The sequence below is a fragment of the Oncorhynchus mykiss genome, chromosome 6 (assembly GCF_057628025.1).
Source record: "Oncorhynchus mykiss isolate SJ-2025 chromosome 6, ASM5762802v1, whole genome shotgun sequence".
NCBI lineage: Eukaryota > Metazoa > Chordata > Actinopteri > Salmoniformes > Salmonidae > Oncorhynchus > Oncorhynchus mykiss.
The window spans coordinates 55,493,550-55,521,359 of NC_143027.1; the positions used below are offsets into that span (position 1 = coordinate 55,493,550).

At 46.3% G+C, this 27,810-nt stretch overlaps 1 protein-coding gene and 1 long non-coding RNA gene across 16 annotated transcripts in view; one reads left to right on the forward strand and one right to left on the reverse strand.

Moving 5' to 3' along the window:
- The window catches only part of LOC110526168 (neuron navigator 2), a 343,510-nt gene that overhangs the window by 15,498 nt on the left and 300,202 nt on the right, over positions 1–27,810 (reverse strand). For 4 of the 14 annotated variants that reach the window (XM_090238216.1, XM_090238212.1, XM_090238217.1 and 1 more), the window contains 14 exons: positions 23,933–24,062; positions 22,835–23,147; positions 21,699–22,413; positions 19,526–19,727; positions 18,920–19,209; positions 18,311–18,376; positions 14,532–14,576; positions 13,878–14,041; positions 13,572–13,754; positions 11,547–11,599; positions 9,070–9,093; positions 8,438–8,512; positions 2,610–2,693; positions 2,314–2,437 (listed from right to left, as the gene is read on the reverse strand). In XM_090238216.1, the coding sequence (XP_090094342.1) occupies positions 2,314–2,437; positions 2,610–2,693; positions 8,438–8,512; positions 9,070–9,093; positions 11,547–11,599; positions 13,572–13,754; positions 13,878–14,041; positions 14,532–14,576; positions 18,311–18,376; positions 18,920–19,209; positions 19,526–19,727; positions 21,699–22,413; positions 22,835–23,147; positions 23,933–24,062 (2,468 nt within the window). Of the gene's footprint in view, positions 1–2,313; positions 2,438–2,609; positions 2,694–8,437; positions 8,513–9,069; positions 9,094–11,546; positions 11,600–13,313; positions 13,462–13,571; positions 13,755–13,877; positions 14,042–14,531; positions 14,577–18,310; positions 18,377–18,919; positions 19,210–19,525; positions 19,728–21,698; positions 22,414–22,834; positions 23,148–23,932; positions 24,063–25,953; positions 26,293–27,810 lie in introns of those variants that run through there. The other 10 variants (XM_090238215.1, XM_090238223.1, XM_090238214.1 and 7 more) reach the window with 8 other exon arrangements.
- The window catches only part of LOC149982929 (uncharacterized), a 216,261-nt gene continuing 194,587 nt past the window's right edge, over positions 6,137–27,810 (forward strand). Inside the window, exons 1-3 of one of the 2 annotated variants that reach the window (XR_016496765.1) lie at positions 6,137–6,262; positions 6,630–6,691; positions 13,275–13,356. This is a non-coding gene — a long non-coding RNA (uncharacterized LOC149982929). Of the gene's footprint in view, positions 6,263–6,629; positions 6,692–13,274; positions 13,357–27,810 lie in introns of those variants that run through there. The other variant, XR_016496766.1, reaches the window with a different exon arrangement.

The window sequence follows — 27,810 nt, forward strand, 5'->3', positions numbered from 1 at the left end:
GCCTTTATGGTAGAGTGGCCAGACGGAAGCCACTCCTCAGTAAAAGGCACATAACAGCACGCTTGGAGTTTGCCAAAAGGCACCTAAAGTACTCTCAGACCATGAGAAACAAGATTCTCTGATCTGATGAAACCAAGATTGAACTCTTTGGCCTGAATGCCAAGCGTCACGTCTGGAGGAAACCTGGCACCATCCCTACGGTGAAGCATGGTGGTTGCAGCATTAAGCTGTGGGGATGTTTTTCAGCAGCAGGGACTGGGAGACTAGTCACGATCAAAGAAAATATGAATAAAGCATAGTACAGGGAGATCCTTGATGAAAACCTGCTCCAGAGCACTCAGGACCTCAGACTGGGCAGTGGGTTCACCTTGCAACAGGACAACGACCATAAGCACACAGCCAAGACAACGTAGGAGTGGCTTCGGGACAAGTGTCTGAATGTCCTCGAGTGGCCCAGCTAGACCCTGGTCTTGAACCCGATCGGACATCTCTGGAGAGACCTGAAAATAGCTGTGCAGCAACACTCCCCATCCGACCTGACAGAGCTTGAGAGAATCCGCAGAGAAGAATGGGAGAAACTCCCCAAATACACGTGTGCCAAGCTTGTAGTGTCATACCCAAGAAGACTCGAGGTTGTAATCGCTGCAAAAGGTGCTTCAACAAAGTACTGAGTAAAGGGTCTGAATTGTATGTAAATGTGATATTTCAGCTTTTTATTTGTAATAACTTTGCAAAAATGTCTAAAAAACAGTTTTTGCTTTGTCATTGTGGGGTATTGTGTGTAGATTGACAAGGAAAAAGTCAAAGGGTCTGAATACTTTCCAAATGTATCTGTGATCGTATACAAATGTAAGCTAGGTTTGAAAATATTCTGTTTTACTCAAATATTATATGTTTTCGCTTCTTGCGGTCAATTTGCAATCTACAAATTATTTGTAATGATGTTCCGGCCACCTGACCATCCGCTCAAGAAGAAAATCAGCCCGCGGCTGAATGTAGTTTACACCTGGCATAGTGGGTAAATTTACGCTACACCTAAGAGCTTTGAAGTGCGAGGCTTAACTTCTCTGCTGTCTTGGTCCCGTCGAAGTCTTGCATTTCGCTCGTCATAATACACAACATGGCCAAAAGCATGTGGAACATCTCATCTCATGCTCGTCAAACATCTCGTTCCAAATTCATGAAAATGAAAATGTAGTTGGTCCACCCTTTGCTGCTATAACAGCCTACATTCTTCTGGGAAGGCTTTCCACTAGATTTTGGAACATTGCTGCGGGGACTTGCTTCGATTCAGCCACGAGCGTTAGTGAGGTCAGGCACTGATGTTAGGCCTGGCTCGCAGTTAGCGTTCCAATTCATCCCAAAGGTGTTCAATGGGGTTGATGTCAGGGCTCTGTGCAGGCCAGATCTCGACAAACCATTTCTGTATGGACCTAGCTTTGTGTTCGGGGGCATTGTAATGCTACAGCAGGAAAGGGCCTTCCCCAAATTGTTGCTACAAAGGGGCCTAGCCCGAACCACGAAAAACAGCCCCAGACCATTATTCCTCCTCCACCAAACTTTACAGTTGGTACTATGCATTGGGGCAGGTAGCGTCCGCCAAACCCAGATCCGTCCCGTCGGACTGTCAGATGATGAAGTGTGATTAATCACTCCAGAGAGCGCGTTTCCACTGCTCCAGAGTCCAATGGCGGCGAGCTTTACACCACTCCAGCCGACGCTTGGCATTGCGCATGATGATCTTAGCCTTGTGTGTGGCTGCTCGGCCATGGAAACCCATTTTGCGAAGCTCCCGACAAACAGTTATTGTGCTGATGTTGCTTCCAGAGGCAGTTTGGAACTCAGTAGTGAGTGTTGCAATGGTGGACAGACGATTTTTACTCGCATCAGCACTGCGAGCTTGTGTGGTCTACCACTTCGCTGTTGAGCCGTTCCTGCTCCTAGATGTTTCCACTTCACAATAACAGCACTTACAGTTGAGCAGGGCAGCTCTAGGCGGGGCATAAATTTGACGAACTGACTTGTGTCACGTTGAAAGTCACTGAGCTCTTCAGTACAGGCCATTCTACTGACAGTGTTTGTCTATGGAGATTGCATGGCGGTGTGCTCGATTTTATACAACTGTCAGAAACGGGAGTGGCTGAAATAGCCGAATTCACTCATTTGAAGAGGTGTCCACATACCTTTCTGTATATATCTTGGATCTGTGGTGCTGCTCGTGGAAACATCATTTATCTGAGTCTACTGTACCTTTAAGGTACTGTGAGAGGTTGTTGGTGTTATTGCTATGGTTGTGGTTCGGGTTCTCCTTACCTGTCCTGTTCTGTTTGCAGGTGAACTCAGGTGTGTTGATGACTCCGTTGATGGCGGCCTGGGCCACGTTGTTCTGTTTCTTCAGCAGCTCAATGTTCTTCCTCAGCTCGTTCAGCTCACAGTCCTGCAGGGGAAAACACATTTAGAACATTACAACAACATGCAACTAACAGTCATGTGTCTAAAATTCATATACATGATCACATTTTTATGTTTTGGGGATTTTCCTTTGGCCGAGATGAACATAATTAAATTCTGCCTTAAATGATGTCATGCTATGCAATGACATGCCTCACCTTGTGCTCAGCGGTCATAGTGAGACTCTTCAGTCTGATGGTCATGTTACCCAGGCTCTGTTCAAATGCTGCCACCAGGTGAGCCTGCACAGGGAAATAACACAGGTTAGAATATGTCAAACTATACTTAAGCAATAAGGCCAGAGGAGGTGTGGTATATGGCCAATATACCACAGCTAAGGGCTGTTCTTAGGCTGAACACAGCCGTGGTTAATATGGACCATATATCACAAACCCCCGAGGTGTCTTATTGCTATTATAAACTGGCTACCAACGTAATTAGAGCATGTTTTGTCATACCCGTGGTATACGGTCTGATAAATCACGGCTGTCAGCCAATCAGCATTCAGGGCTCGACCCACCCAGTTTATAATTCTACTCACAGGTTCAAAGAGGTCATATTATAGTTCAACTTAGATTGGATGGCCAAAGATCCTTCAGAAGCGGTTATTGTCAAAGCATGAGAGTGATGAGCGCAACAGTAGCTGCATTCCCAGATGACCTGCTTCAAGGACAGAGCTAGTAGCCGATAAGACAAAAGCAACTGCCAGGAATCCAAGCCAAGTTACCGAATAACAACAGTTACAACATCTCAAAACCAACAGCTTATTCGGTGCACTGATTAGCCTACATTCCAGTTAAAGACTAGAAGTCAAAAGCAACAAAAAAACAACGAAAAACAGCAAATGCTACATATCATAATAACCAACTCTTGTCAGTCGCACAACTTCAAAATGTCTCAAAAAGCGGCGCCAGAAATCCTCTAAATCCGGGCTTAAATCCTCTCACACCTCTCTAATAGATGTGTCCACACCAGAGCTTTGGTCGACAGGGTCTCCCAGGTCCCCTCTGAGTGGCGGTGCCGGATGGCTTCTCCTCCTGGAAGGGTAGTGGTTCAGGGGGAGCCAGATGCCCTCTGTGCCCGCTCTGGGGTATGGTCTGCTGGACGCCATGGCCAGGGAGGCTGGATGCTAACAATGCTAAAGCTACAGCACTGACTCTGTGGCTGTTTAGTACCTCTTCTCCCCCGACACACGAACCGTGTCTATTCTCTCCCGTGTCTAAGAACTAAGACAGAGTGTCTGGGTGGGTGAGAGAGAGAGAGAGAGAGAGTGCATGGAGGGTTGAAGGCGAATGCGAGGGATGGCGAGACAGTGGGGAGACAGAGAGAAGTGGTATCTGGGTGACGATAGACTCCTCCCAATTGTGATAAAAAGGAGAGACAAGGTAGACCTGGAGACCTTGAACAACCACGTGTTGAGATACTGCAGCTAAACATAGACGACAATACTTGCTTTGAGCAGTGTGAGAAAAGCTCTCATTGAACGTGTGCTGACGGTTAACACAGCCACAACGGCCTCGCCTGAAACCCAAACATGACATCACCCCCCCCCCCCCCCCCCCCGGGAAAAAAATATAATTGTAGACCACTGTGTGAAGACCTTCATCACCTAAGAACGTTTAATCTCCTCTGTCTAGGATGCTCGGTGTAGTTAACCCCTGCACTACACGCGGGTCAATAAAAACGTATGTACACCACTGAACATTCAGGGAGGCCTGAACACACCTGTTGTGGCCTACAGTGGGGCAAAAAAGTTGTGCAATTGTGCAAGTTCTCCCACTTAAAAAGATGAGAGAGGCCTGTAATTTTTATCATAGGTACACTTCAACTATGAGAGACAAAATGAGAAAAAAAATCCAGAAAATCACATTGTAGGATTTTTAATGAATTTATTTGCAAATTATGGTGGAAAATAAGTATTTGGTCAATAACAAAAGTTTCTCAATACTTTGTTATATACCATTTGTTGGCAATGACAGAGGTCAAAAGTTTTCTGAAAGTCTTCACAAGGTTTTCACACACTGTTGCTGTTATTTTGGCCCATTCCTCCATGCAGATCTCCTCTAGAGCAGTGATGTTTTGGGGCTGTTGCTGGGCAACATGGACTTTCAACTCCCTCCAAAGATTTTCTATGGGGTTGAGATCTGGAGACTGGCTAGGCCACTCCAGGACCTTGAAATTCTTCTTACGAAGCCACTCCTTTGTTGCCCGGGCGGTGTGTTTGGGATCATTGTCATGCTGAAAGACCCAGCCACGTTTCATCTTCAATGTCCTTGCTGATGGAAGGAGGTTTTCACTCAAAATATCACGATACATGGCCCCATTCATTCTTTCCTTTACACGGATCAGTCGTCCTGGTCCCTTTGCAGAAAAACAGCCCCAAAGCATGATGTTTCCACCCCCATGCTTCACAGTAGGTATGGTGTTCTTTGGATGCAACTCAGCATTCTTTGTCCTCCAAACACGACGAGTTTAGTTTTTACCAAAAAGTTATATTTTGGTTTCATCTGACCATATGACATTCTCCCAATCTTCTTCTGGATCATCCAAATGCTCTCCAGCAAACTTCAGACGGGCCTGGACATGTACTGGCTTAAGCAAGGGGACACGTCTGGCACTGCAGGATTTGAGTCCCTGGCGGCGTAGAGTGTTACTGATGGCAGGCTTTGTTACTTTGGTCCCAGCTCTCTGCAGGTCATTCACTCGGTCCCCCCGCGTGGTTCTGGAATTTTTGCTCCCCGTTCTTGTGATCATTTTGACCCCACGGGGTGAGATCTTGCGTGGAGCCCCAGATCGAGGGAGATTATCAGTGGTCTTGTATGTCTTCCATTTCCTAATAATTGCTCCCACAGTTGATTTCTTCAAACCAAGCTGCTTACCTATTGCAAATTCAGTCTTCCCAGCCTGGTGCAGGTCTACAATTTTGTTTCTGGTGTCCTTTGACAGCTCTTTGGTCTTGGCCATAGTGGAGTTTGGAGTGTGACTGTTTGAGGTTGTGGACAGATGTCTTTTATACTGATAACAAGTTCAAGCAGGTGCCATTAATACAGGTAACGAGTGGAGGACAAAGGAGCCTCTTAACCTGTTAGATCTCTAGGGGCGCTATTTCATTTTTGGATAAAAAACGTTCCCGTTTTAAGCGCGATATTTTGTCACGAAAAGATGCTCGACTATGCACAGTTTTGGAAAGAAAACACTCTGAAGTTTCAGAATCTGCAAAGATTTTGTCTGTAAGTGCCCCAGAACTCATTCTACAGGCGAAACCAAGATGATGCATCAACCAGGAAGTAGCAGAATTTCTGAAGCTCTGTTTTCCATTGTCTCCTTATATGGCTGTGATTGCGCAAGGAATGAGCCTACACTTTCTGTCGTTCGCCCAAGGTCTTAGCAGCATTGTGACGTATTTGTAGGCATATCATTGGAAGATTGACCATAAGAGACTACATTTTCCAAGTGTCCGCCTGGTGTCCTGCGTGGAATTCGGTGCGCAATTGCCAGCTGCTAGTACTTTTCCATTTGATATAGGGGAGAAACCATGTGTCCAAGAACGATGTATCAATGAAGAGATATGTGAAAAACACCTTGATGATTGATTCTAAACAACGTTTTCCGTGTTTTCAGTCGATATTATGGAGTTAATTTGGAAAAAAGTTCGTGTTTTGAGGACTGAATTTTCGGATTTTTTTTGGTAGCCAAATGTGATGTATAAAACGGAGCTATTTCTAATACACAAAGAATCTTTTTGGAAAAACTGAGCATCTGCTATCTAACTGAGAGTATCCTCATTGAAAACATCAGAAGTTCTTCAAAGGTAAATTATTTTATTTGAAGGCTTTTATGTTTTTGTTAATGTTGCGTGCTGGATGCTAACGCTAATGCTAACGCTAAATGCTAACGCTAAATGCTAACGCTAGCTAGCTACTTTTACACAAATTATTGTTTTCCTATGGTTGAGAAGCATATTTTGAAAATCTGAGATGACAGTGTTGTTTACAAAAGGCTAAGCTTGAGAGATGGCATATTTATTTCATTTCATTTGCGATTTCATGAATAGTTAACGTTGTGTTATGCTAATGAGCTTGCTGATAGATTTACACAATCCTGGATACAGGGGTTTTTTCATAGCTAAACGTGACGCAGAAAACGGAGCGATTTGTCCTAAACAAATAATCTTTCAGGAAAAACTGAACATTTGCTATCTGAGAGTCTCCTCATTGAAAACATCTGAAGTTCTTCAAAGGTAAATGATTTTATTTGAATGCTTTTCTGTTTTTTTGTGTAAATGTTGCCAGCTGAATGCTAATGCTAAATGCTACGTTAGCCATCAATACTGTTACACAAATGCTTGTTTTGCAATGGTTGAGAAGCATATTTTGAAAATCTGAGATGACAGTGTTGTTAACAAAAGGCTAAGCTTGAGAGCTAGCATATTTATTTCATTTCATTTGCGATTTTCATGAATAGTTAACGTTGCGTTATGGTAATGAGCTTGAGTCTGTATTCACGATCCCGGATCCGGGATGGGGAGATCAGAAAGGTTAAAGAAGAAGTTACAGGTCTGTGAGAGCCAGAAATCTTGCTTGTTTGTAGGTGACCAAATACTTATTTTCCACCATAATTTGCCAATAAATTCATTAAAAATCCTACAATGTGATTTTCTGGATTTCTTTTCTCATTTTGTCTGTCATAGTTGAAGTGTACCTATGATGAAAATTACAGGCCTCTCTCATCTTTTTAAGTGGGAGAACTTGCACAATTGGTGGCTGACTAAATACTTTATTGCCCCACTGTTGTTGAGTGAAAACTTTAGATAATTGATATGTTTATCCCCGCTATAACCCTAAAACAGAACGATATGCTGGGACTACAATTCTGCTTAATCTAGTAATATAATGATATCAACTGTAAACCCGAAAGATAAATTATAGGCAGCATTCGCAGCATAAACACTCAATGAGACTGTTACTCACAACATAGGAAATTCTCCTATCACCTTAAAGAAAAAATGGTCGTCCATCCGTGACGAACCAGCGCCTGCATGCGGATCTTACACAGCCTACCACGCTACTCAATTTGTTCGGCCTCGTTGACGTCGCCGGACACACTTCTTTGCCTCCTTTGGGTCTGTGAAACGACGTAGTGATCCTCTCGCAGTAACCCAGAACACGGCAGGTTATGAGTGTTTCAGTCCCCGTTTCCTGCACATATACCTCACCTCCGTGAACGCATTTCTCTTGTCCCGAATCTTGGAAAAGTCAGGGGAAAAACTCCACCGTTGTCCCTTTCGAGTGAAAAGTCCTGAGCTCTTTTGCTCTGAACCAGACTTTCTCCCTGTCGATGTAAGGTAAGAATTTCACCAGGATAGGCCGGGGGATTGCGTGGGGCTGGTCCTGGGCGCAGTGTCATTGGTGTCCGATTTCTCTCGATGGTCATGTTGTTAACATCCTCCGGTGTGTTATCAGATATGTTGCTTAAAACGTCTTTCACACAATCCTCCGTATTTCTGTGGATTTTGGGGAACCCATCTGATCCAAAAGTGTTTCTTCTCCGACAGTAATTTTCCTGTTATTGAAGTCTTTTCAATCACAGTCCCCATTATTTCAACAGTGTCGTTTAGACAGGTGTTCTTGTCCGCCAAGGTTGATATCCTCTCTTCTGCGTTTGTAACTTGTCAAGAGTATACACTTTCTTTTTTCGCCCCCTTTCTCTCTTCTGAGATTTTTTGTTCATTTTGCGAATCTCATTTCGAACTGCGTCAGGCTGTTCTTCGCCGCCATTTTCCTCGCTAGCAGCATCTGCAAGTAGAGACGACGCTTTCGTATTTTTTTCCGTCAAAGGTGTGCTTTTGTGCGTTTCTAAGTCGTTTTTCAATGTGAGGAAGTCGCCGCAACAGCCTTGGTGTTTCCACATTAGTTTCTGTGTGTTTGTGTAGCCGCGTGTTTCCACATCTGTGTGAGGAGCTAGATCTCCCTCCTGTTGTACTTACATTAGCACTCAGCTGTGTCGTCAGGGCCGAGACTTTTTCCTGGGAGGCATCCAGCTCTCTACGCAGCTTACGGATCTAAAAATAAAACACACACACACACACACACATTAAACATCAAAACACATCACCCAAACACACCACCACCAAAAAAACACACAACAGGCTGAGAAGGTTTGACAGGCTGAGAAAGTTTTGTAGGTGTGACAATACAAAGGAAAAATCTACCCTCTGATAGAAAGAGGTTAGGGAAAGGAAGCACCGTGTCATGGCTTCATAAAGGAGCACACAGGTGTCCGGAACAAGAGCTTGTTGTCACATTGTCACCCACAACACAGACATGTGTAACTAGATACAATACTGAATACGCCCCCATGTTCCAGCATGTCATATGAATACAGAGACAAGAATAAGAGAGAGAGAGAGAGAGAGAGAGAGAGAGAGAGAGAGAGAGAGAGAGAGAGAGAGAGATGAAGAGGAAGGAAGAAGAAGAGAGAGAGAGAGGGAAAGAGAGAGAGAGGGAAAGAGAGAGAGAGAGAGAGAGGGGGAAAGAGAGAGAAAGCAACAAGTAAGAGAGAACGAAGAAAGGGGGAAAGTGCATTTCTTTACAAAGAAGGTGAAAGGGAGTTCAGTACCTCTGACTGGGATTTCTCTTCGGTCTGTGAAAACAAAATGAGAGAATGATTAGATGAGCTATATCGATTGACAGAAAGAAAGCAGCATTATTCCAGCCAGGCCTGAAAGGGAGGGAAGAGGGAGGTGTGATAGTTACTATAATTCTACAGCACCTGGGGCTAGCAGACTACACCAGCCCAGCATGGCTCCAGAACACTGTCTTCAGGCTCTGTATATTTTATCTAGCTCAAACTCCCTGATGATTTATAAGTTACAGAGACATGGTGATTAGAGATGTCTGGTGTAATGGGTCTGGAGAGCAGCGATCTATGCTCCTGGGAGGTGTTTAGAGTGTGTGTGTGTGTGTGTGTGTGTGTGTGTGTGTGTGTGTGTGTGTGTGTGTGTGTGTGTGTGTGTCTCTGCTGAGAGGTGTTGTCTCCCTGCACTCCACTCTGAACAATGGTAACACAGGAGAGCTTGGAAAACCACATACACACAAGTAGACATTATTGGCCTCATGCCCACACACAGTGTAAACTGTATACACACACAATGGCACAAGCATACATGCACGTAAACCCCGTACACACAGACCAACCCATCAAACAGTATATCACACAATCCCCTCTTTACATGTACAGGTAAAAGTCTCAACACAGAGAGCCAGTCAGTACATTTTTCAAACCAAAATACCATTCTACCCTATTCTACTCCTACACATCTCTGTATCGTCTACCTGTGATTTGCTGTGCAGCGTGTGGGCGGTTGCTAGGCAAGCCCTGATGTCAACCCAAATAAAAAAACTAGTAGTGGCCGTGTTATTGTGACAACAAACTGCAATTAATAATGTTTTTTTCCCCCTGGTCCCGCCTGTCTGTCTGGCGCTGTAATGTGTTTGCTTGTTAGAGCTAATAATGGTGTGTGTGTGTGTGTGTGTGTGTGTGTGTGTGTGTGTACATGTCTTCCTACTTTATCAGGATGCCAGAATGTTCTGACAAGGCAGGACAACAAGAACACATATTTTTCATGTCCTTAATTTGTTAAAAAGTTATTTTAGGCTTACGGGTTAGGTTTAGTGGTTAAGGTTAGGAGTTAGGGGTTAAGGTTAGATTACGGGTTAGGTTTAGGAGTTAGGGAAAATTGTTTTTTTTTATTGAAAATAAATGTTTCTCCCCAAAAAGTCCAGAAATTTCACAAAAACAAACTGTGTGTGTGTGTGTGTGTACTTTGTTTCACTCTCGCGCACCTGAAGAAGTGTGAGGGGGGCGGTATAACAAAAGTACAACCTGTCAACACAGCGTCTACACACACAGAAGCAAAGCTGTCATTCACAGTTGCCTCCTAGACACTGATCTAAGTTCAGTTTTGCATTTCCATCCTAACGGTTAAGGTTAGAGGTTGAAGCATCCTATTGAGGGCGTAGCCAAAACAATGTGAGACACACAAACAGACCTGTCTCTCGTATTCATCCCAGACAAAACAAAACTGACAGGAGAAGATATTTCTTGCGCTGTGCCCCAAGTCAATAGCAGTCGATCAATGAACACATGACGGAGCAACAATTGCTCTAGAATCATCATCCTTTTCACTGAATCATCATTATCTTCACGACAACAAATAATCTCAAAATGGAGATGGAAAATTAACAAATCCCCAATCTGTCTGAATGTGGAAAATCCTCCTCTCCTCTTCCTCCATCCCATCCCTACCGTGCGTATGTCCCAAGCGGTGACCGTTCCTGTCATGGATAAAGTGGCCATCATCTTGACAGCTTCTGTAACTCCTCTCTCTCCTGAGTTATCTGCCACAGACCTGCTCTGTAGTTCCACCTTGTCTGAGAGCTCAGTCGCTCTCTTTTCCTTTCTCTTTCTCCACACAGACCCGCCTCTACACCTGCTTTCGGGGAGTGTACCTGTCAACGGGTAGGTGGAGTGGCCCACCCTAATAGAAAAACCCTTTACTGATTGGCTGGGCTGTGTGTGGGCGTGACTGGCCCGGATCTGAGTAAGAGCAGCCACCCCCTCGGTCTCAGGTGAAGGATAAAAGTTGCCCCTAAGCACAGATCTAGGATCAGCTTACCACAGCCAAATCCTAACGTTAACCATAGGAAGAGAAACACTTAACTGACATTAGATCAGTGTCAAGCAGAAACTCTATCCTGTCTCATATAAAGGACTCTGGTGACTTTATACCGTCAACAACTGATTTAAGATGAGCTTTCCCAACATCAACATAAATGCAGCAGACCACCTGGCCTGGTTATTTCGGAGTGGGTCTTTATATGTGGTATTATTGTGGTATTGAACATTGACTACTACAACTCACGAATAAACATTATACAGTACATACTAATAAACATGAATAAACATATAGCTACATATACAGTAAAGCAGTAAACTGGTGGAGCAGTGGGGGCTCTACCATTAGAGCATTAGGAGCTATGTTAAATAGATGAAAAACTTGAATCAAATAAAACATCTAAACCATTTGTACCCACCGTAGAGTAGATAGAGGAGGTACTGGAGACCAGAGACAGGGAGGAGCCGTGAACTGCAGAGACAAAGCCACAGGACATAGAGGGATGAGGCCTCAGAACTGTACAGTGCATAACAACACACACTACATCAGGTGATGTAGTAAACACACACACACACACACACGTCAGACTCACTCACACTTACCCGCATGTTGGTGACCAAAAGAAGGAAAAATACGAAAGATATCTCAATGTAGAAAAACTACTGCACACCATAATACATTTGAGCCCCGACAATCTCCCTAAGATGCAAATCCCATCTTCCACCACCCACCTCGCTCCATCCACCAGTCACCCTACCATTATCCACCTCCTCTCACTTGTCCTGACTCGACCAGCCGCCATGGTGGTGAAAGTCCTAATGACAGCCCTATAAAGATAACGCTACCACACACAGCGGTATACTGTGTGTGTGTGTGTGTGTGTGTGTGTGTGTGTGTGTGTTAGTGTGTGGATGTGTTAGTGTGTGTGTATGTCTTAGTGTGTGTGTGTGTTAGTGTGTGTGTGAGCGTGTCTAGCCTTCACACAGTACAGTACAGGGTTATGATGGGAGTGGTATTATCCTATTGGTTAACAAGTCAGTCTCTGATCTTAACATCAAAGTCCAGACACAATGCCGTAAGAGTGTTTCCTGCATATAATAGGGTTATATTTAATTCGGTGGTTTCCTGTCTACAGGCTAGAAGGATATGATCAGATAGAGAAGGATTAGGCTATGATGTCATAGAAGAGACCAGGAAGTAGTTCTACGCATGAGATGGGTTTTCCCTAGATTATTTTCCGGGTGGGGGGCAAAAGGCCTAAAGAAATAAGGTGGTGCCCCGCCTATGTAATGGTAGGCAAACTGTCCTGAAAGTTCCATTCAAAGAAGTTCGACTTGAATCTGGCGATCTATGAAATCACTGACTTATCCTGTGTGTGTGTGTGTGTGTGGGGGGGGGGGGTACACAATAACTACATTTCTAGGTCAAGTGACACAGCGTGTAAGTGTGGTCGTCTCAACATAGGGCAACTTAAACAAAGTGTGCAGGTATACTGTTTATGTCCCAGTCCACATTTGATAACACTAAAGGAACTATGCCAGGAAAACATATGAACACACACACACACATAAACTAATATGAACACATAGACACACGTAGTAATCCAATCCCATGGGTAGACACACACACACAACAAACATACGGTTTCCTGCACGTCCTCGTGTTTCTTGATTATAAAGACCCTGTAATTATTCCGTTTCTTTTTTAAACCCCGGAGGGAAGAAGGGAATTGAGGAGAGAGGAGCGAAAAGAGAGAGCAAGAGAAAGGGCACAACAGAAGATAAAACAGTGGCACTGGAGGGCCTGTATATTTGGTGGGAGCGTGTGAGGATCGACTGGATTCTTAATGAGGCCACGTACACTCTATCCAGAGGGCATTTACACACCTGGTTTTGGTGTCACTAGGTTCACTGTTTCTTATTCTCTCTCTACCCCCTGGTCCAGAGTAGTGTAGATTCTATACACACAAACACGCCTGTACACACACACACACACACACACACACACACACACACACACACACACACACACACACGTGGGTGAGTTGCTGCTCTCATTGCTTGATTCAACGCAGCTCTATTCAGTCAGGAGCCAAAAGCACTGATGCATGAGTCTTAGACTGTTTTCTTGTCTCCTCTCCCTCCAGGTTCTTCCTCAAGTTCTTCCTGAGGCGCAACCAGAACTGCCGAAAGAATGCAGGGAACCCACGATACATGAGATGCTTTCAGGTGGGAGAGAGAGAACCGTAAAACCTCCTCTGACATAATTTCTTTAGACCAGGGCTCTCCAACCCTGTAGCTACCGTCCACACTCACCGTGGTTGACACCACCACCTGGGAAGGACAAAGGAGAGCCATGTCCATCTAAGGATTTGAGATTTTATCATGAGCAATCATCTCTCTATCTTGTCGCTTCCCTCCCTCCCTCTTCTCTCTTTACTCACCCTCCTCAAAGCCCTCTCTGAAGGAACCAGAGCGGCTCATGGTGCGAGTCTTCTCGTCCAATGACACGCAGGAGTTCCTCAGGCGGGTGTCACCACAGGGGTCAAAGGTGGTGTCCTGATTGGTCAGACTGTTGTTCCGGAGGCTGGCCAGGTTTATCTGAGCAGCTGTGGTGGGGCTACCTGCTGCAAGGGACACCACTATACAGGTTAGTTTACACACACACACACACACACACACACACACACACACACACACACACACACACACACACGAACAGTGGCTTGTACGGTGTTTATAGGTCATACCGAGCTGTCCAAAGTTGAAGCGTGTCCCGGAGGGTGAGGTGAGGCTGGATCCAGGTGAGAAGGGAGAGTTACTGGTTGAGTCCTGCAGCCCGCCCTGCGAATGGAAGCGCAGCCAATCACGCGCCGCCTCCTCATGACCTCGCAGCTGGGGTGATGGGGCATACCTGCAGTGCCAAACACAGAGGTTCATAAGTTGCCGGGTAAAGGTTACGTGAGTAGGGTGCAAACCTGGTGCGGTTTCTACCGTCTGTTTTAATCTTTACCAGGCAGAACTTGATTAGTCATATGGTGATTGTATTTTTTACCAAGAGCACCCGATGAATATGTCCCGAGTAAATTTCACATAACGTACAAGCACTTTCCCTCAACCCGAGAGCAACACACAAATCAAGCGGACAGTCAACAGAAATCCAAAACGGTGTGTGCGTGTGACGTGGAACCGTGACAACTTTACACACACACACACAGTAGTGACAGGTGACGTGCCGTGGCGCTGACGCGCAACACAAAATTGTGCCAAGTGCAAAAATAAAGAATAACCACAACAACAGCATTGCATGAGTTGAAGCTGTGAGAAAGGGACAGAGAGAGAGAAAGCGATAGGGACGGTGCTAAGCTTGGCAGACAGTGCCTGAGTGATCTTACAGTAGGTACCTGAGTCCCTTCTTGGGCAGAGTGTTTCTATCACTGTGTGGACCCCTGTGGGATCGGCAGATAAAAACACTTCAGGGAGAGGAGAAGAAAGGAGGAGAGGAAAGGAGGAATCTGGATCGTGCGCAATCTAGCTATTGCAATTGTAAAGAATTTATACAGTACTGGTCAAAAGGTTGGACACACCTACTCCCTCAAGGGTTTGTCTTTGTTTGTACTATTTTCTAAATGGCAGAATAATAGTGAAGACATCAAAACTATAAAATAACACATATGGAATCATGTTGTAACCACAAAAAAAAAGTGTTAAACTGATCAAAATATATTTTTGATTTTAGATTCTTCAAAGTAGCCATCCTTTGCCTTGATGACAGCTTTGCACACTCTTGGCATTCTCTCAACCAGCTTCATGAGGAATGCTTTTCCAACAGTCTTGAAGGAGTTCCCACACATGCTGAGCACTTGTTGGCTGCTTTTCCTTCATTCTGCGGTCCAACTCATCCCAAACCATCTCAATTGGGTTGAGGTCAGGTCATTGTGGAGGCCAGGTCATCTGATGCAGCACTTCATCACTCTCCTTGTTCAAATAGCCCTTACACAGCCTGGAGGTGTGTTGGGCCATTGTCCTTTTGAAAAACAGATAGTCCCACTAAGTACAAACCAGCTGGGATGGCGTATCACTGCAGAATACTGTGGTAGCCATGCTGGTTAAGAGTGCCTTGAATTCTAAATAAATCACTGACAGTGTCACTAGCAGAGCACCCCCACACCATCACGCTTCCTCCTCCATGCTTCATGGTGGGAACCACACATGCGGAGATCATCCGTTCACCTACTCTGCGTCTCACAAAGACATGGCGGTTGGAATGAAAAATCTCAAATTTGGACTTCTCAGACCAATTGCTCGTGTTTCTTGGCCCAAGCAAATCTCTTCTTCTTATCAAATCAAAAAAATGTATTGGTCACATACACATGGTTAGCAGATGTTATTGAGAGTGTAGCAAAATGCTAGCGCTTCTAGTTTCGACAGTGCAGCAATATCTAACAATTCCACAACAACTACCTAATACAAATAAATCTAAGTAAAAGAATGGAATAAGAATATATACATATAAATATATGGATGAGCAATGACAGAGTGGCATAGGCAAGATGCAATAGATGGTATAAAATACAGTATATAAAATTGAAGTTGGAAGTTTACATGCACCTTAGGCAAATACATTTAAACTCAGTTTATCACAATTCCTGACATTTAATCTTAGTAAACATTCCCTGTCTTAGGTCAGTTAGGATCCCCACTTTATTTTAAGAATGTGAAATGTCAGAATAATAGTAGAGAGAAGGATTTATTTCAGCTTGTATTTCTTTCATCACATTCCCAGTGGGTCAGAAGTTTACATATTCAATTTGTTTTTGGTAGCATTGCCTTTAAATTGTTTAACTTGGGTCAAACGTTTCGGGTAGTCTTCCACAAGCTTCCCACAATAAGTTGGGTGAATTTTGGCCCATTCCTCGTGACAGAGCTGGTGTAACTGAGTTAGGTTTGTAGGCCTCCTTGCTCGCACACGCCTTTTCAGTTCTGCCCACAAGTTTTCTATAGGTTTGAGATCAAGGCTTTGTGATGGCCACTCCAATACCTTGAATTTGTTGTCCTTAAGCCATTTTGCCACAACTTTAGAAGTATGCTTGGGGTCATTGTCCATTTGGAAGACCCATTTGCGACCAAGCTTTAACTGATGTCTTGAGATGTTGCTTCAATATATCCACATAATTTTGCTTCTTCATGATGCCATCTATTTTGTGAAGTGCACCAGTCCCTCCTGCAGCAAAGCACCCCCACAACATGATGCTGCCACCCCCGTGCTTCACAGTTGGGATGGTGTTCTTCGGCTTGCAAGCATCCCTCTTTTTCCTCGAAACATAATGGTCATTATGGCCAAAGGACCAGAGGACATTTCTCTAAAAAGTACGATCTTTGTACCCATGTGCAGTTGCAAACCGTAATCTGGCTTTTTTATGGCGGTTTTGGAGCAGTGGCTTCTTCCTTGTTCCGAGATTGATTTGCACTTTTCTCATCAAAGTACGTTCATCTCTAGGAGACAGAACGCATCTCCTTCCTGAGCGGTATGACGGCTGTGTGGTTCCATGGTGTTTATACTTGAGTACTATTTTTTGAACAGATGAACGTGGTACCTTCAGGCATTTGGAAATTGCTCCCAAAATGAACCAGACTTGTGGAGGTCTACAAGGTCTAGGCTGATTTATTTTGATATTACCATGATGTCAAGCAAAGAGGCACTGAGTTTGAAGGTAGGCCTTGAAATACATCCACAGGTACACCTCCAATTGATTCAAAAGATGTCAATTAGCCTATCAGAAGCGTCTAAAGCCATGACATAATTTTCTGGACCTTTCCAAGCTGTTTAAAGGCACAGTCAACTTAGTGTATATAAATTCTGATTCACTGGAATTGTGATACAGTGAATTATAAGTGAAATAATCTGTCTGTAAACAATTGTTGGAAAGATTGCTTGTGTCACGCACGAAGTAGATGTCCTAACCGACTTGCCAAAACTATAGATTGTAAACAAGACATTTGTGGAGACATTAATGACTCCAACCTAAGTGTATGTAAACTTCCGACTTCAACTGTATATACTAGGCGGTGTCAGAGGAAGGTCTTTGAAAAATTGTCAAAGACTCCAGTCTCCCAAATCATAGACGGTTCATTCTGCTACCGCACGGCAAGCGGTACCAGAGCACCATAGTTTGTAAACAAGAAATTTGTGGAGTGGTTGAAAAATGAGTTTTAATGACTCCAACCTAAGTGTATGTAAACTTCCGATTTCAACTGTACATATTATGAAAACTCTTCAAGTTACAATGTTTCCGTTATAAATGCGTCATTTAACTTTGAATGACATCGCAAAATCGACATTCATTTTCATATTCCATCTATCATGGTTACCACCATTTTGGCTGATGAAATATAATCCCTATAATCCATAATATAGTCCCTAAGTCAATTTATTGCATGTTACAGTTCTGAGGCAGATTCTCCATAATGTAACAGAAAGACCCCCCCCCACCCACCCACCCACCCCACGATCAATCCCTCTGTACCTCTCCCCCTCTGCGGGACGGAGAGATGTCTCTGTATAACTGTGATCCACAGTAACCTGACCCGAACAGGCCAGTCACGACAGCATCTAATCAAATGACTACCCAGACTATTTGCACTGCCCCCCACAAGCTGCTGCTACTCTCTGTTATTATCTGTGCAGTCACTTTAATAACTCTAAGTACATATTACCTCAATTACCTCGACCAACTGGTGCCTCCACACATTGACTCTGTACCAGCACCCCCTGTATATAGCCTCGCTATTGTTATTTCACTGCTGCTCTTTAATTATTTGTTACTTGAATTCATTTTATACAATGGAGAAAATAGTAAAAAAAAATATATAAAGAAAAACCCTGGAATGAGTAGGCGTGTCCAAACTTTTGACTGGTACTGTATATGCCATCGCTTTTCAGAAAAATATAAGTTTGTGGCAACACATCTTAGTATAGTATCATGTCATAGCAATGACAGGTGTTTTAAAATATCAAGCCACAAGATGGCAGCATATAAACAGCAATGGGGGACTGGGAGCGAGCGCTGTAGGGGGAACAAAAGCCTGCAACAACACAGCACACACACACACACACACACACACACACACTCACGCACACACACCGCCACTAAGCAGGAGCCCCACACACAAGCACTTTTACCTTTCCTGTTTCCGAGGTAAGGTATTTCGGTTGAATTTAGGGCTAGCGGAGGGGGAGGACAGGGGGCTGATGGGAAAAGGGGGGGGGCACAACAGACAAAGAGAGAAAGAACTTTAGAAAGAAAAGAGAGGGAGAAGAATCCTCTGAAGGAGAGAGACACATTTGAGTCCAACCGTTGCCACAAGCAAAATCACCACCTGCAGCTCACCAATGAATCTCATCTACTAGTCTAGTAAGGAAAGACAATGAGATGTGTCAGAGAAGGTAACACCAGAATAGATCTGTAATGACATAGCATTAATGACATAGCATTAAGGCATACTTTAAACAATGCTTCCCATGGAGATGCTTGGATTGTATCTCTGGTGATAATATGGCTGACACATTCTGGTCGTATACACATTCATGTAATCAGGAATGTTTCATAGTGACACACTGAACAAACACAATATGACCGTGCATGCAATGGCAAAATCAGACAGGTCACTTGTTTTTCTGTCCATTATAAAGACATAATGCCCAAGATCAGAGAAGATTCCCCCAACTTCCCACTCTTACCACTCAAACCCTCCCTTCCATCCCTCCTTCCTTCCACCCTTCCGCCCTCACCTCTCAGACATGCCCGTCTTGACGCTGCTGGTCCTGCCCAGAGCCGAGAGGGTGTCCTCCCTGCTGTCCCTTCCTCCGTGCCCAGCGCTGCTCACGCTCATGTCGATGGACTCGCTGCTGGTGTGCATGCTGCTGACCGAGGGGTAGCCCAGGCTTCCTGCCCCGCCACCGTGCCCGCCCAGGGTACCCTCCCTGCTCTGGGCAGAGGAGCCCGTGCTCGTGGTGGTGCCCCATGTCAGGCTGTTGGAGGGCCCCGTGGAGGAGTAGACAGAGCCGGGGCTGGACGCACTCTGGGGGACACGGGAGGAATTGAGGATTTATCAAGTGATTTTCCATGTTGTGCTTCGTGGTTATGCTTCTACTCGCCAAGGTCAAATCATATGTCTGCTGCATTCTTGCCGTGTTCTTCATATTACGATCTGCTGTCACTAGCTTACATAGCCAACTACCTTACCACAGGGCTACCTATCGTGATCGGCGCTGGTAGATAAAGTTAGCTATTTTCTTGTTTGTACAAGTATAAACTCTGGACACTGATGCTTATCAAGAGGCTGCAAAGATATTACCAGCTCATGTCATATGGTTAGGCTCATCTCCCTATCTCACCTGTTCACTACCCAGCGTGCTATGGCCCGTGCTCAGGTTTCGTCCTCCGTACAGGGGGCTGCTGCCCTCGCTCTCCACCCCAACACCTCCAGGGGAGTCCAGGGCAGCGTGGGTAGCGTGAGGGTTGGAGATCACCGTTGAGTTCTTCATGTTCTCTGCTGTGGTGACCGGAGCCTGCTTACTGGGCTTACCACCAAACAACCTGAAGAGAGATGGAGAGGGAGAAGAGAAGGAGAAAGTTGAAAAGGATTAAAATATATATATATATATATTTACCCTACCTCTTCAAAGAGTATCTTAAATAATCCCACCAAAAGCCCTTTGTAACACTTGTGCTTTACTCTTCCCTCTTACTAGCTCTGACTTTGCTGATAGCTACTTTATTAAGGAAAATACGTGGATTCGGCTATTTCAGCCACACCCGTTGCTGACAGGTGTATAAAATCGAGCAGACCGCCATGCAATCTCCATTGACAAACATTGGCAGTAAAATGGCCTGTACTGAAGAGCTCAGCGACTTTCAACGTGGCACCGTCATCGGATGCCACCTTTCCAACAGGTCAGTTCATCACATTTCTGCCCTGCTAGAGCTGCCCCGATCAACGGTAAGTGCTGTTATTCTGAAGTGGAAACACCTAAGAGCAACAACGGCTCAGCCGCGAAGTGGTAGGCCACACAAGCTCCCAGAGCAGGACCGCCGAGTGCTGAAGCAAGTAACACTCACTGCCGAGCTCCAAACTGCCTCTGGAAGTAACTTCAGCACAAGAACCGTTTGTCGGGAGCTGCATGAAATGGGTTTCCATGGCCCGAGCAGCAGCACACAAGCCTAAGATCACCATGTGCAATGCCAAGCGTCAGCTGGAGTGGTGTAAAGCTCACAGCCATTGGGGGCATTGTCTTGCTGAAACAGGATAGGACCTTCACCAAACTGTTACAAAAAATCTGGAATCACAGAACTGTCTAGAATGTCATTGTAGGCTGTAGCGTTAAGATTTCCCTTCACTGGAACTAAGAGGCCTAACCCGAACCATGAAAAACAGCCCCAGACCATTACTCCTCCTCCACCAAACTTTACGGTTGGCACCATGCATTGCCCCCATGCACAACGCAAGGTCCATTCAGAAATGGTTTGTCGAGATCAGTGTGGAAGAACTTGACCTCAACCCCATCAAACACCTTTGGGATGAATTGGACCGCGAGCAAGGCCTAATTGCCCAACATCTGTGTCCGACGTCACTAATGCTCGTGGCTGAATGGAAGCGTCCTCACAGCAATGTTCCAACATCTGGTGGAAAGCCTTCTCAGAAGAGCGGCGGCTGTTATGGCAGCAAAGTGGGGACCAATTCCATATTAATGCCCATGGTTATGGAATGAGATGTTCAATGAGCAGGTGTCCACATACTTATGGTCATATAGTTTATGTGGTTATCCCACCTAGCTATTTTAAGATGAACTATAAGTTGCTCTGGATAAGAACGTCTGCTAAATGTAAATGTAAAATATGTAGGTAGACAGACGCAGAGAGAGAGAGAGATACAAAACATGTAGAGTATTGTAGACACATTTCTGTTTTAAAGTCATTTCTAGTAAGCACCCCTATTGCACACTATCGAGTAAATGCTTGGGGGATTATATCAAAGTAACTTTAGAAAAATGACATTAGCATACCCCATGACGTTAAGCCAAAAGACAGGGACCACGTCCCAAACGGCACCCTGATCCTTATTTAGTGCACTACATTTGTTATAGGGGCCCATTTGGGATATAACCCAGAGTGTGTTGACTGTTAAGACGGTAGGCAGGGTGGTAATATAGAGCAGGATCTTCAAAGCCGTATTACCCATAGAGATTAATGAGCCAGCCCAGCAGTGCTGAGGTAAGACTCTGCCTGTGTTACTGTGCACATATAAAGACTTGGCACTATGAAAAGTGTGGGCTCAGACCTGGCAGCTGAACAGAAATGCTGAAGGGATAGTTTTCCTACAGTGGACAGACATGGCCTTCGTGTATGGATGTGAATGTGGGTGCGTGCGTGTGTGTGTGTGTGCGTGTTTGTTGCGTCGCACTAGGAACAGGTTCCAGACACTGTACCGTAAATGGGTGTCATGACCACACTTAAGTGTGAGTGACATTATAGCTCTGCATCTGAGTGTGAGTGTGTGAGCCTGTTCACCTGCGCAGTGTGGGTGAGGCAACCTGCTGCCTCCCTGTGAGAGGTACGTTGGAAGCCCCTCCCCTCAGGTTGTCCACGCCCTCTGACACGCCCTTCTCTCGGTCCGTCTGATTGGCTAGCGAGACCCCAGTCCCACTTCCATTCATTTTCCCAGTGTTTCCCACATCTCTGCTTTTACTGTGAGTGGTAACGGAAAGCACGGTCGCCTCGATGCTGCTGGTCGACGACCGGTTTCCGTTACGCGCGGCGGCGCCGGACCGGCTGGGTCTTGGAAGGCTCCGGTACTGCAGTGTGGAGCGGGCGCTCACCGAGAGGTACCCGTCGTCATGGTGACCTAGACCGGACCCCACATCTTGACCACCGACCTTTACCCCACCGGCTAGGGATCTCGTCCCTGACTTGGGCATCTTGCCAAGAGTCGCTGACCCGCTCGTGATGGTGGCGCCACTGGCGGTAACCATAGTAACCATCCCGGAACTCTGCTTCTTGAAGCCAAATGTGCTGGTGGGGGTGCGGGAGGTGAGTGTGTGTGACTGGGAGTGGGGCTCGGACAGGGAGTGCGGGTGTGACGTGCGGGCAGAGGCAGCGGTGGAGGGGGCGTGCTTCTTGGCCTCGTCGTCACTGCTGCGTCCGGCGTCGGAGGGCGAGCTGTGGAGGCCGTCGGAGCGAGGGGAGAGGCGGCCCTTCTCGGACACCTTGACGTCATCTGTTTTACCTACACAGGATGGGACATACAGCAGGGGTTAAAGTCAGAGGAGAGTTTGTAATAGTTGTGGAGTCTGGGTTAATGGACTCAAGATTCAGACCACCCGAGAGAAAATGACACATAGAAACACACACACACACACACACACAAGGGGAGAGAGAAACACACATAGACGAGAGGGAGGCGTACAGGTACAGTGCATATTGTGTACACACACACACACACACACACACACACACACACACACGCACACACGCACACACGCACACACACACACACACACAGATGTACACAGCCCGGACGGACAGACATAAGGAGTTGCATTGCCAAAGACGAAGAAACCTGAGCCCACACAGAAACACACATGCAATCGCAAATGAGACAAACACCCAGACAGCAAAACAACTGCCAGGAGAGAAAAAACCCGTACCTGTGCTGTGCGTTTTTATTGCAGTGGACCCTGACATTCCAGTAGCTTTAGTCCTGGGGTTAGTCACCCCCACCTGAGCACTCATGCCCTTCCTCCAGGACCCTGTGTGTGTCATAGAGGGAGTCTTCCTTTGCGAGGCCACCTTGTCCGACTCGTCAGACAAGTCAGAGGGGTTCCGGCGGGTCCACTTGGAGCCCTGGTCCATCCTGCTGACCCCGCTGTCCGACAACCCGTCTAACCTCCTGACCTCGTCACCTGACCAGGCGGGGCTCGGGTTGGTAGAGGCCGAGTGCTTCTCGGCGTCCGTCACGGGCTGGGGACACACAGAGGATGAGAGAAGAGTCACAATCTATTTTATGGTGCGATGGCATGGGGAATATATGGGGATAAAATGAATGGCTAAATCGGGTTGAAGTTAGTAACTTCCGTAAGTGCCTATGGGGCCGTGATGATCGTGGCACGAGAGTATCCTGATTGTGGACAAAAACCAGAAAGCTCTTTGGCGCCTACCATAAGTGAAGCCCTACCCAGCATGCAATAACCTCAGCACTTCAGGGATCCAATGTAGAGACCGTTTCTATGGAAAGAGACTATATTCATCGAGGGCTGGGTCAAAGGTCAACTACCACTGGGAGAATGTGGTCTTTGTACAGCCTTTGTGTATCCTACATAAAATAACCACTATAAATAAACAAGTGTTATTGCACGGCGGCTGTGCGTTATCCAGACATCCCGCCCCTTCCCAAAGCCACCCAAAACCAGCTGAGAGTAGAGTCACTTCTCAGACAGTTCCTCTGTTGCTTCTTAAAATTGGCATTTAATGACATGAACATTAGTCTAGTCGGTTCACCGGTCTGCCACCCAGAGCAATACCACAGGCTCATATTCCCTTCCAGACTGTGAAGGGAATACATCATTGACACACTCCGAGCTAAGGGGGAGAGAAGAGGGAGAGGGAGAGGAGAAAGAGGGCGAGAGGCGGGAGTGTGAGACTGTACTGCACCGAGAGTCTATTTGAGTGTCCATTCAGAGCCTGGCGCTGTATGTGTGTGTGTGAGTGAGTGTGTGTGTGTGTGCGCGTCTAGCCTCCACACTGACCTGTCCGTTGAGGGCCTTGCGCTGTGCGGCCGGTGTGTTGGCGTAGGAGCTGATGGAGGAGCTGGTGTTGATGTCATCTGTGTCGATGGTGTCACTGATGCCACTGCTCACTGAGCTGCTGTCATCCCAACTGGAGAGAAAGAAGAAAAAATGATTTAAGGTTGAATTAAACAACACCATTTCAACCAGGGTAAAGAGGATGAAGAGAGGAGAGGTGAGATGCCAACCACAGCAAAGAGAAGAGAGGCAAGGACATACCCACTGAACAAGGGTTCAGTGTGTGGCTGAATGGACGCAACCTAAGCGGACTCTCCATTAAATCAGTGTTGCATTCTCTACTTTAGAGCCTTTAATTTGTTTCCAGGCGTGGAATCGGCTGAATAGTGTGAATATTACACATTGCAATACCATACGTCTACGGAGCAACACATACGCCAGACCAGGGCTCTCCAACCCTCTTCCTGGAGAGCTACGGTCCTGTAGGGTTTTCCCTCCAACCCTAATCTAGCGCACCTGATTCTAATAATTATCTGGTTGATAAGCCCGAATCGGGTTAAACACAACTGGGGTTGGAGTGAAAACCAACAGGAGGGTAGCTCTCCCGGGAACAGGGTTGGAAAGCGCTGCTCTAGACAGTAGACAGCAATGCGTCACTCGTTCTGGCTCTGAATGTCAAATCCCCATGACAGCTTAGACACCCTAATAGCCTAGCTAAAGCTATGTGACCGTACAAGCTGGCTGGTGAACCCACAGAGATAGGAGGGCTATTTTATGCACGGGCGTAATCCTGGGTGAATGGGTGAAAACGCGCCGTCTCGCTCTGCACCAGCGAGAAAAGCCCTGTTAAGAGGCAGGCTGAATTTCTGACACGGCTCACAGTCAGGCAACAGCATAAAGCCCCAAGCTGCCTGGGAATCTCAGTCTCACACACACACACACACACACACACACACACACACACACACACACACACACACACACACTGAAGCTGTCCATCAAACACAGAGGAGGAGACTAACGTTGAACAGGAAGGTTCTACAACACACGCGCATTGTTCACACACCAGTACTTAACCCAACTTTGAACAATTTTTACAGGCTGTGTTCGTCTATCCCCAACCCCAGGGGCAAATTGGGGGGGGGGGGGGGCAGAGGACGGGGCGGGGGGATGAGACCAGCAAGAGAGACAAGAGTGATCTCTAGGGAGACTATGGATGAGACCGGGCAAACATCAGTTTGAAAGGACCACAGGTAGGGCAAAGCGTTAAAAGCAGGCTCGACAACTATTGAGCACACGCACAAGCGCGCGTGCCCACACACACACAAAACACACAGCCGCTATTGTATCCTGGTGTTTGGATTAGAGTCATTCAGGGACAGATTCATCACCTCTAATGCGACAGACATATCCTGGTGTTTGGATTAGAGTCATCCAGGGACAGATCCATCACCTCTAATGCGACAGACACACACAACCCTGTCGTGTCGCTAAAGACACACACACACGCTGACTTTGGCAGAAGCCCAGGAAGCATCTATCCTCATCTGCAGACAGGATGATGTCATGAATCATACTTCAAAAACACACACACACACACACACACCCTTTTACAACATACTGGGGGATCTCACATTAACACATTCTCATCATACAGATCTGATGTCTATAAAAAGCACCGCAATCTGCAGCTTAAGAAGCTCTGAGGCTCGGCTGCTTTGAAGTTGCCTTGAACCCACAGTATGTCTGCCCTCGACAGGACTGCAGACAGACAGAGCGAACTGGTGAGAGATTTAGACTGACCACAGCCGTCTAAACATGTTCACACAGCTCATGGGGGAAAGTCCCCCCCCCCACACACACACACACACACACACACAGACAGACAGGCAGAGAGTAAAGCATCACAGACCAACTGAGAATCACAGGCTCTTGCCCATATTTAAAATCTAGAATCTCTCTGAAGACATAGAATATCCCAACTTCAAAAGGAAAAAGAGCCATCACACACACAGTCTCTCTACCTGGCCAGAGTTCCCGGGATGCCGTGGGAACCAGAAGTGTGGGGGAGAATGCCGAGTTGGACAGAGAGCGTCATGAGTCCATACTGCTGAGTTACACACTGAGCTTACAACCTCTCGCTCTTTCTGCTTCTCTCACTCTATCCCTCTCCCTCTGCCTCTCCCTCTGCCGGTCTCACTCTCTCTTTGTGTCTACCTCCTCCCTCCCACTCCCACGCCTTTATCCCTCGCTCACTCGGGCCCTTTGACTGTGTCTTCTGCACTCATCATCCCTCCCTCTCCCTCTTTACGCTCTCTCCTGTCTCCCCCCCCCCCCCCCCCCCCCATCTCTCTGGGCTGAGTGAGGGAAACGTGAAAGAGACTGTTCTCCCATGGTGCTTGTAATCGGATCTTCCCCAAGCCCAGACCAGTAACATTACAGCACAGCGACATACTCTCCCAAATAAGGCATTCCCAAGTCCTACGGGACCAAAAATAAGGCGCCTTCAAATGACCCGACAACAGTACGAAGCCACAGTCCCGCTCATAGGATGATCATAGCCACACAGACAGACTCAACCGCACACATACATACAAAACACTATTCCTTATTATCATATATTCCCGAATTCCAACGTTCCCAACTTCCCATCCATGTAATATGTGTCAGTGTGTGTGATCCCGGAGTTCCCAGACAGATCCACCCTGACTAACTGACAGCCCCTTACTAATTAGAGATCAGCCCAGCAAACATGGCCCGAACCCACAGCCTCCTGCTGGCAGCGCAACCTACATATTAAACTACCGCCCAGCCATTTAGAGCCAATCGGAAAGGACGATGACACTAACCACGGCCAACCCCCTATTGAGCAGAGCAAAGAGTAGCCGTTCCAAGCATGACACGCTAACACTGAAACGTCAGAAAGCTACGGGTTCAATTGATGTGCGTGATTAGACTTCAATCAATTCAGCTGATTTTTTTTGTGTTGATTTCTGAGCGGGGAAATCTTAGTAAGGCAGAGGCCTTCACAGCTGTGTGGTAGTTTGTAGAGATGGAGTTAAATGGATTATTTTGAGCATTGGCCTTTAGGATTAGGTTAGGTGTACAGGCAGGCTATTCTCTTTATAAAAGTATCTGCTGGGGAAAAAAACACTGCCTTTGTAAGTACCAGGCATTATCGTGACGATGAAAAACGGGAGCGAGTCCTAGGAGACTGAGACACTGACACTGACATTCACAAGTCCCCACAGCAAATACGCTTAGAAAGTTTAGAAAAGGCTAAGTAACAGGAGGAGAGTAGGAGACAGAGGAGAGAGAAATGGAGAGACAGTAGGGGAGAGAGAGATGGAAGGAGACAGTAGGGGAGAGAGAGATGGAAGGAGACAGTAGGGGAGAGAGATGGAGAGAGACAGTAGGGGAGAGAGAGATGGAAGGAGACAGTAGGGGAGAGAGAGATGGAAGGAGACAGTAGAGGGGAGAGAGAGATGGAAGGAGACAGTAGGGGAGAGAGAGATGGAAGGAGACAGTAGGGGAGAGAGAGATGGAAGGAGACAGTAGTGGAGAGAGAGATGGAAGGAGACAGTAGGGGGGAGAGAGATGGAAGGAGACAGTAGAGGGGAAAGAGTGACGGGAGAATGCAGGGGAGAGAGAGAGATGGAAGGAGACAGTAGAGGGGAGAGAGATGGAGAGAGACAGTAGGGGAGAGAGAGATGGGAGAAAGCAGGGGAGAGAGAGATGGAAGGAGACTGTAGAGGGGATAGAGATGGATAGAGACAGTAGAGGGGAGAGAGATGGGCGAGAGTAGGGGAGAGAGATGGAAGAAGACAAGAGTGGAGAGAGATAGAGAGAGACAGTAGGGGAGAGAGAGATGGGAGAGAGAT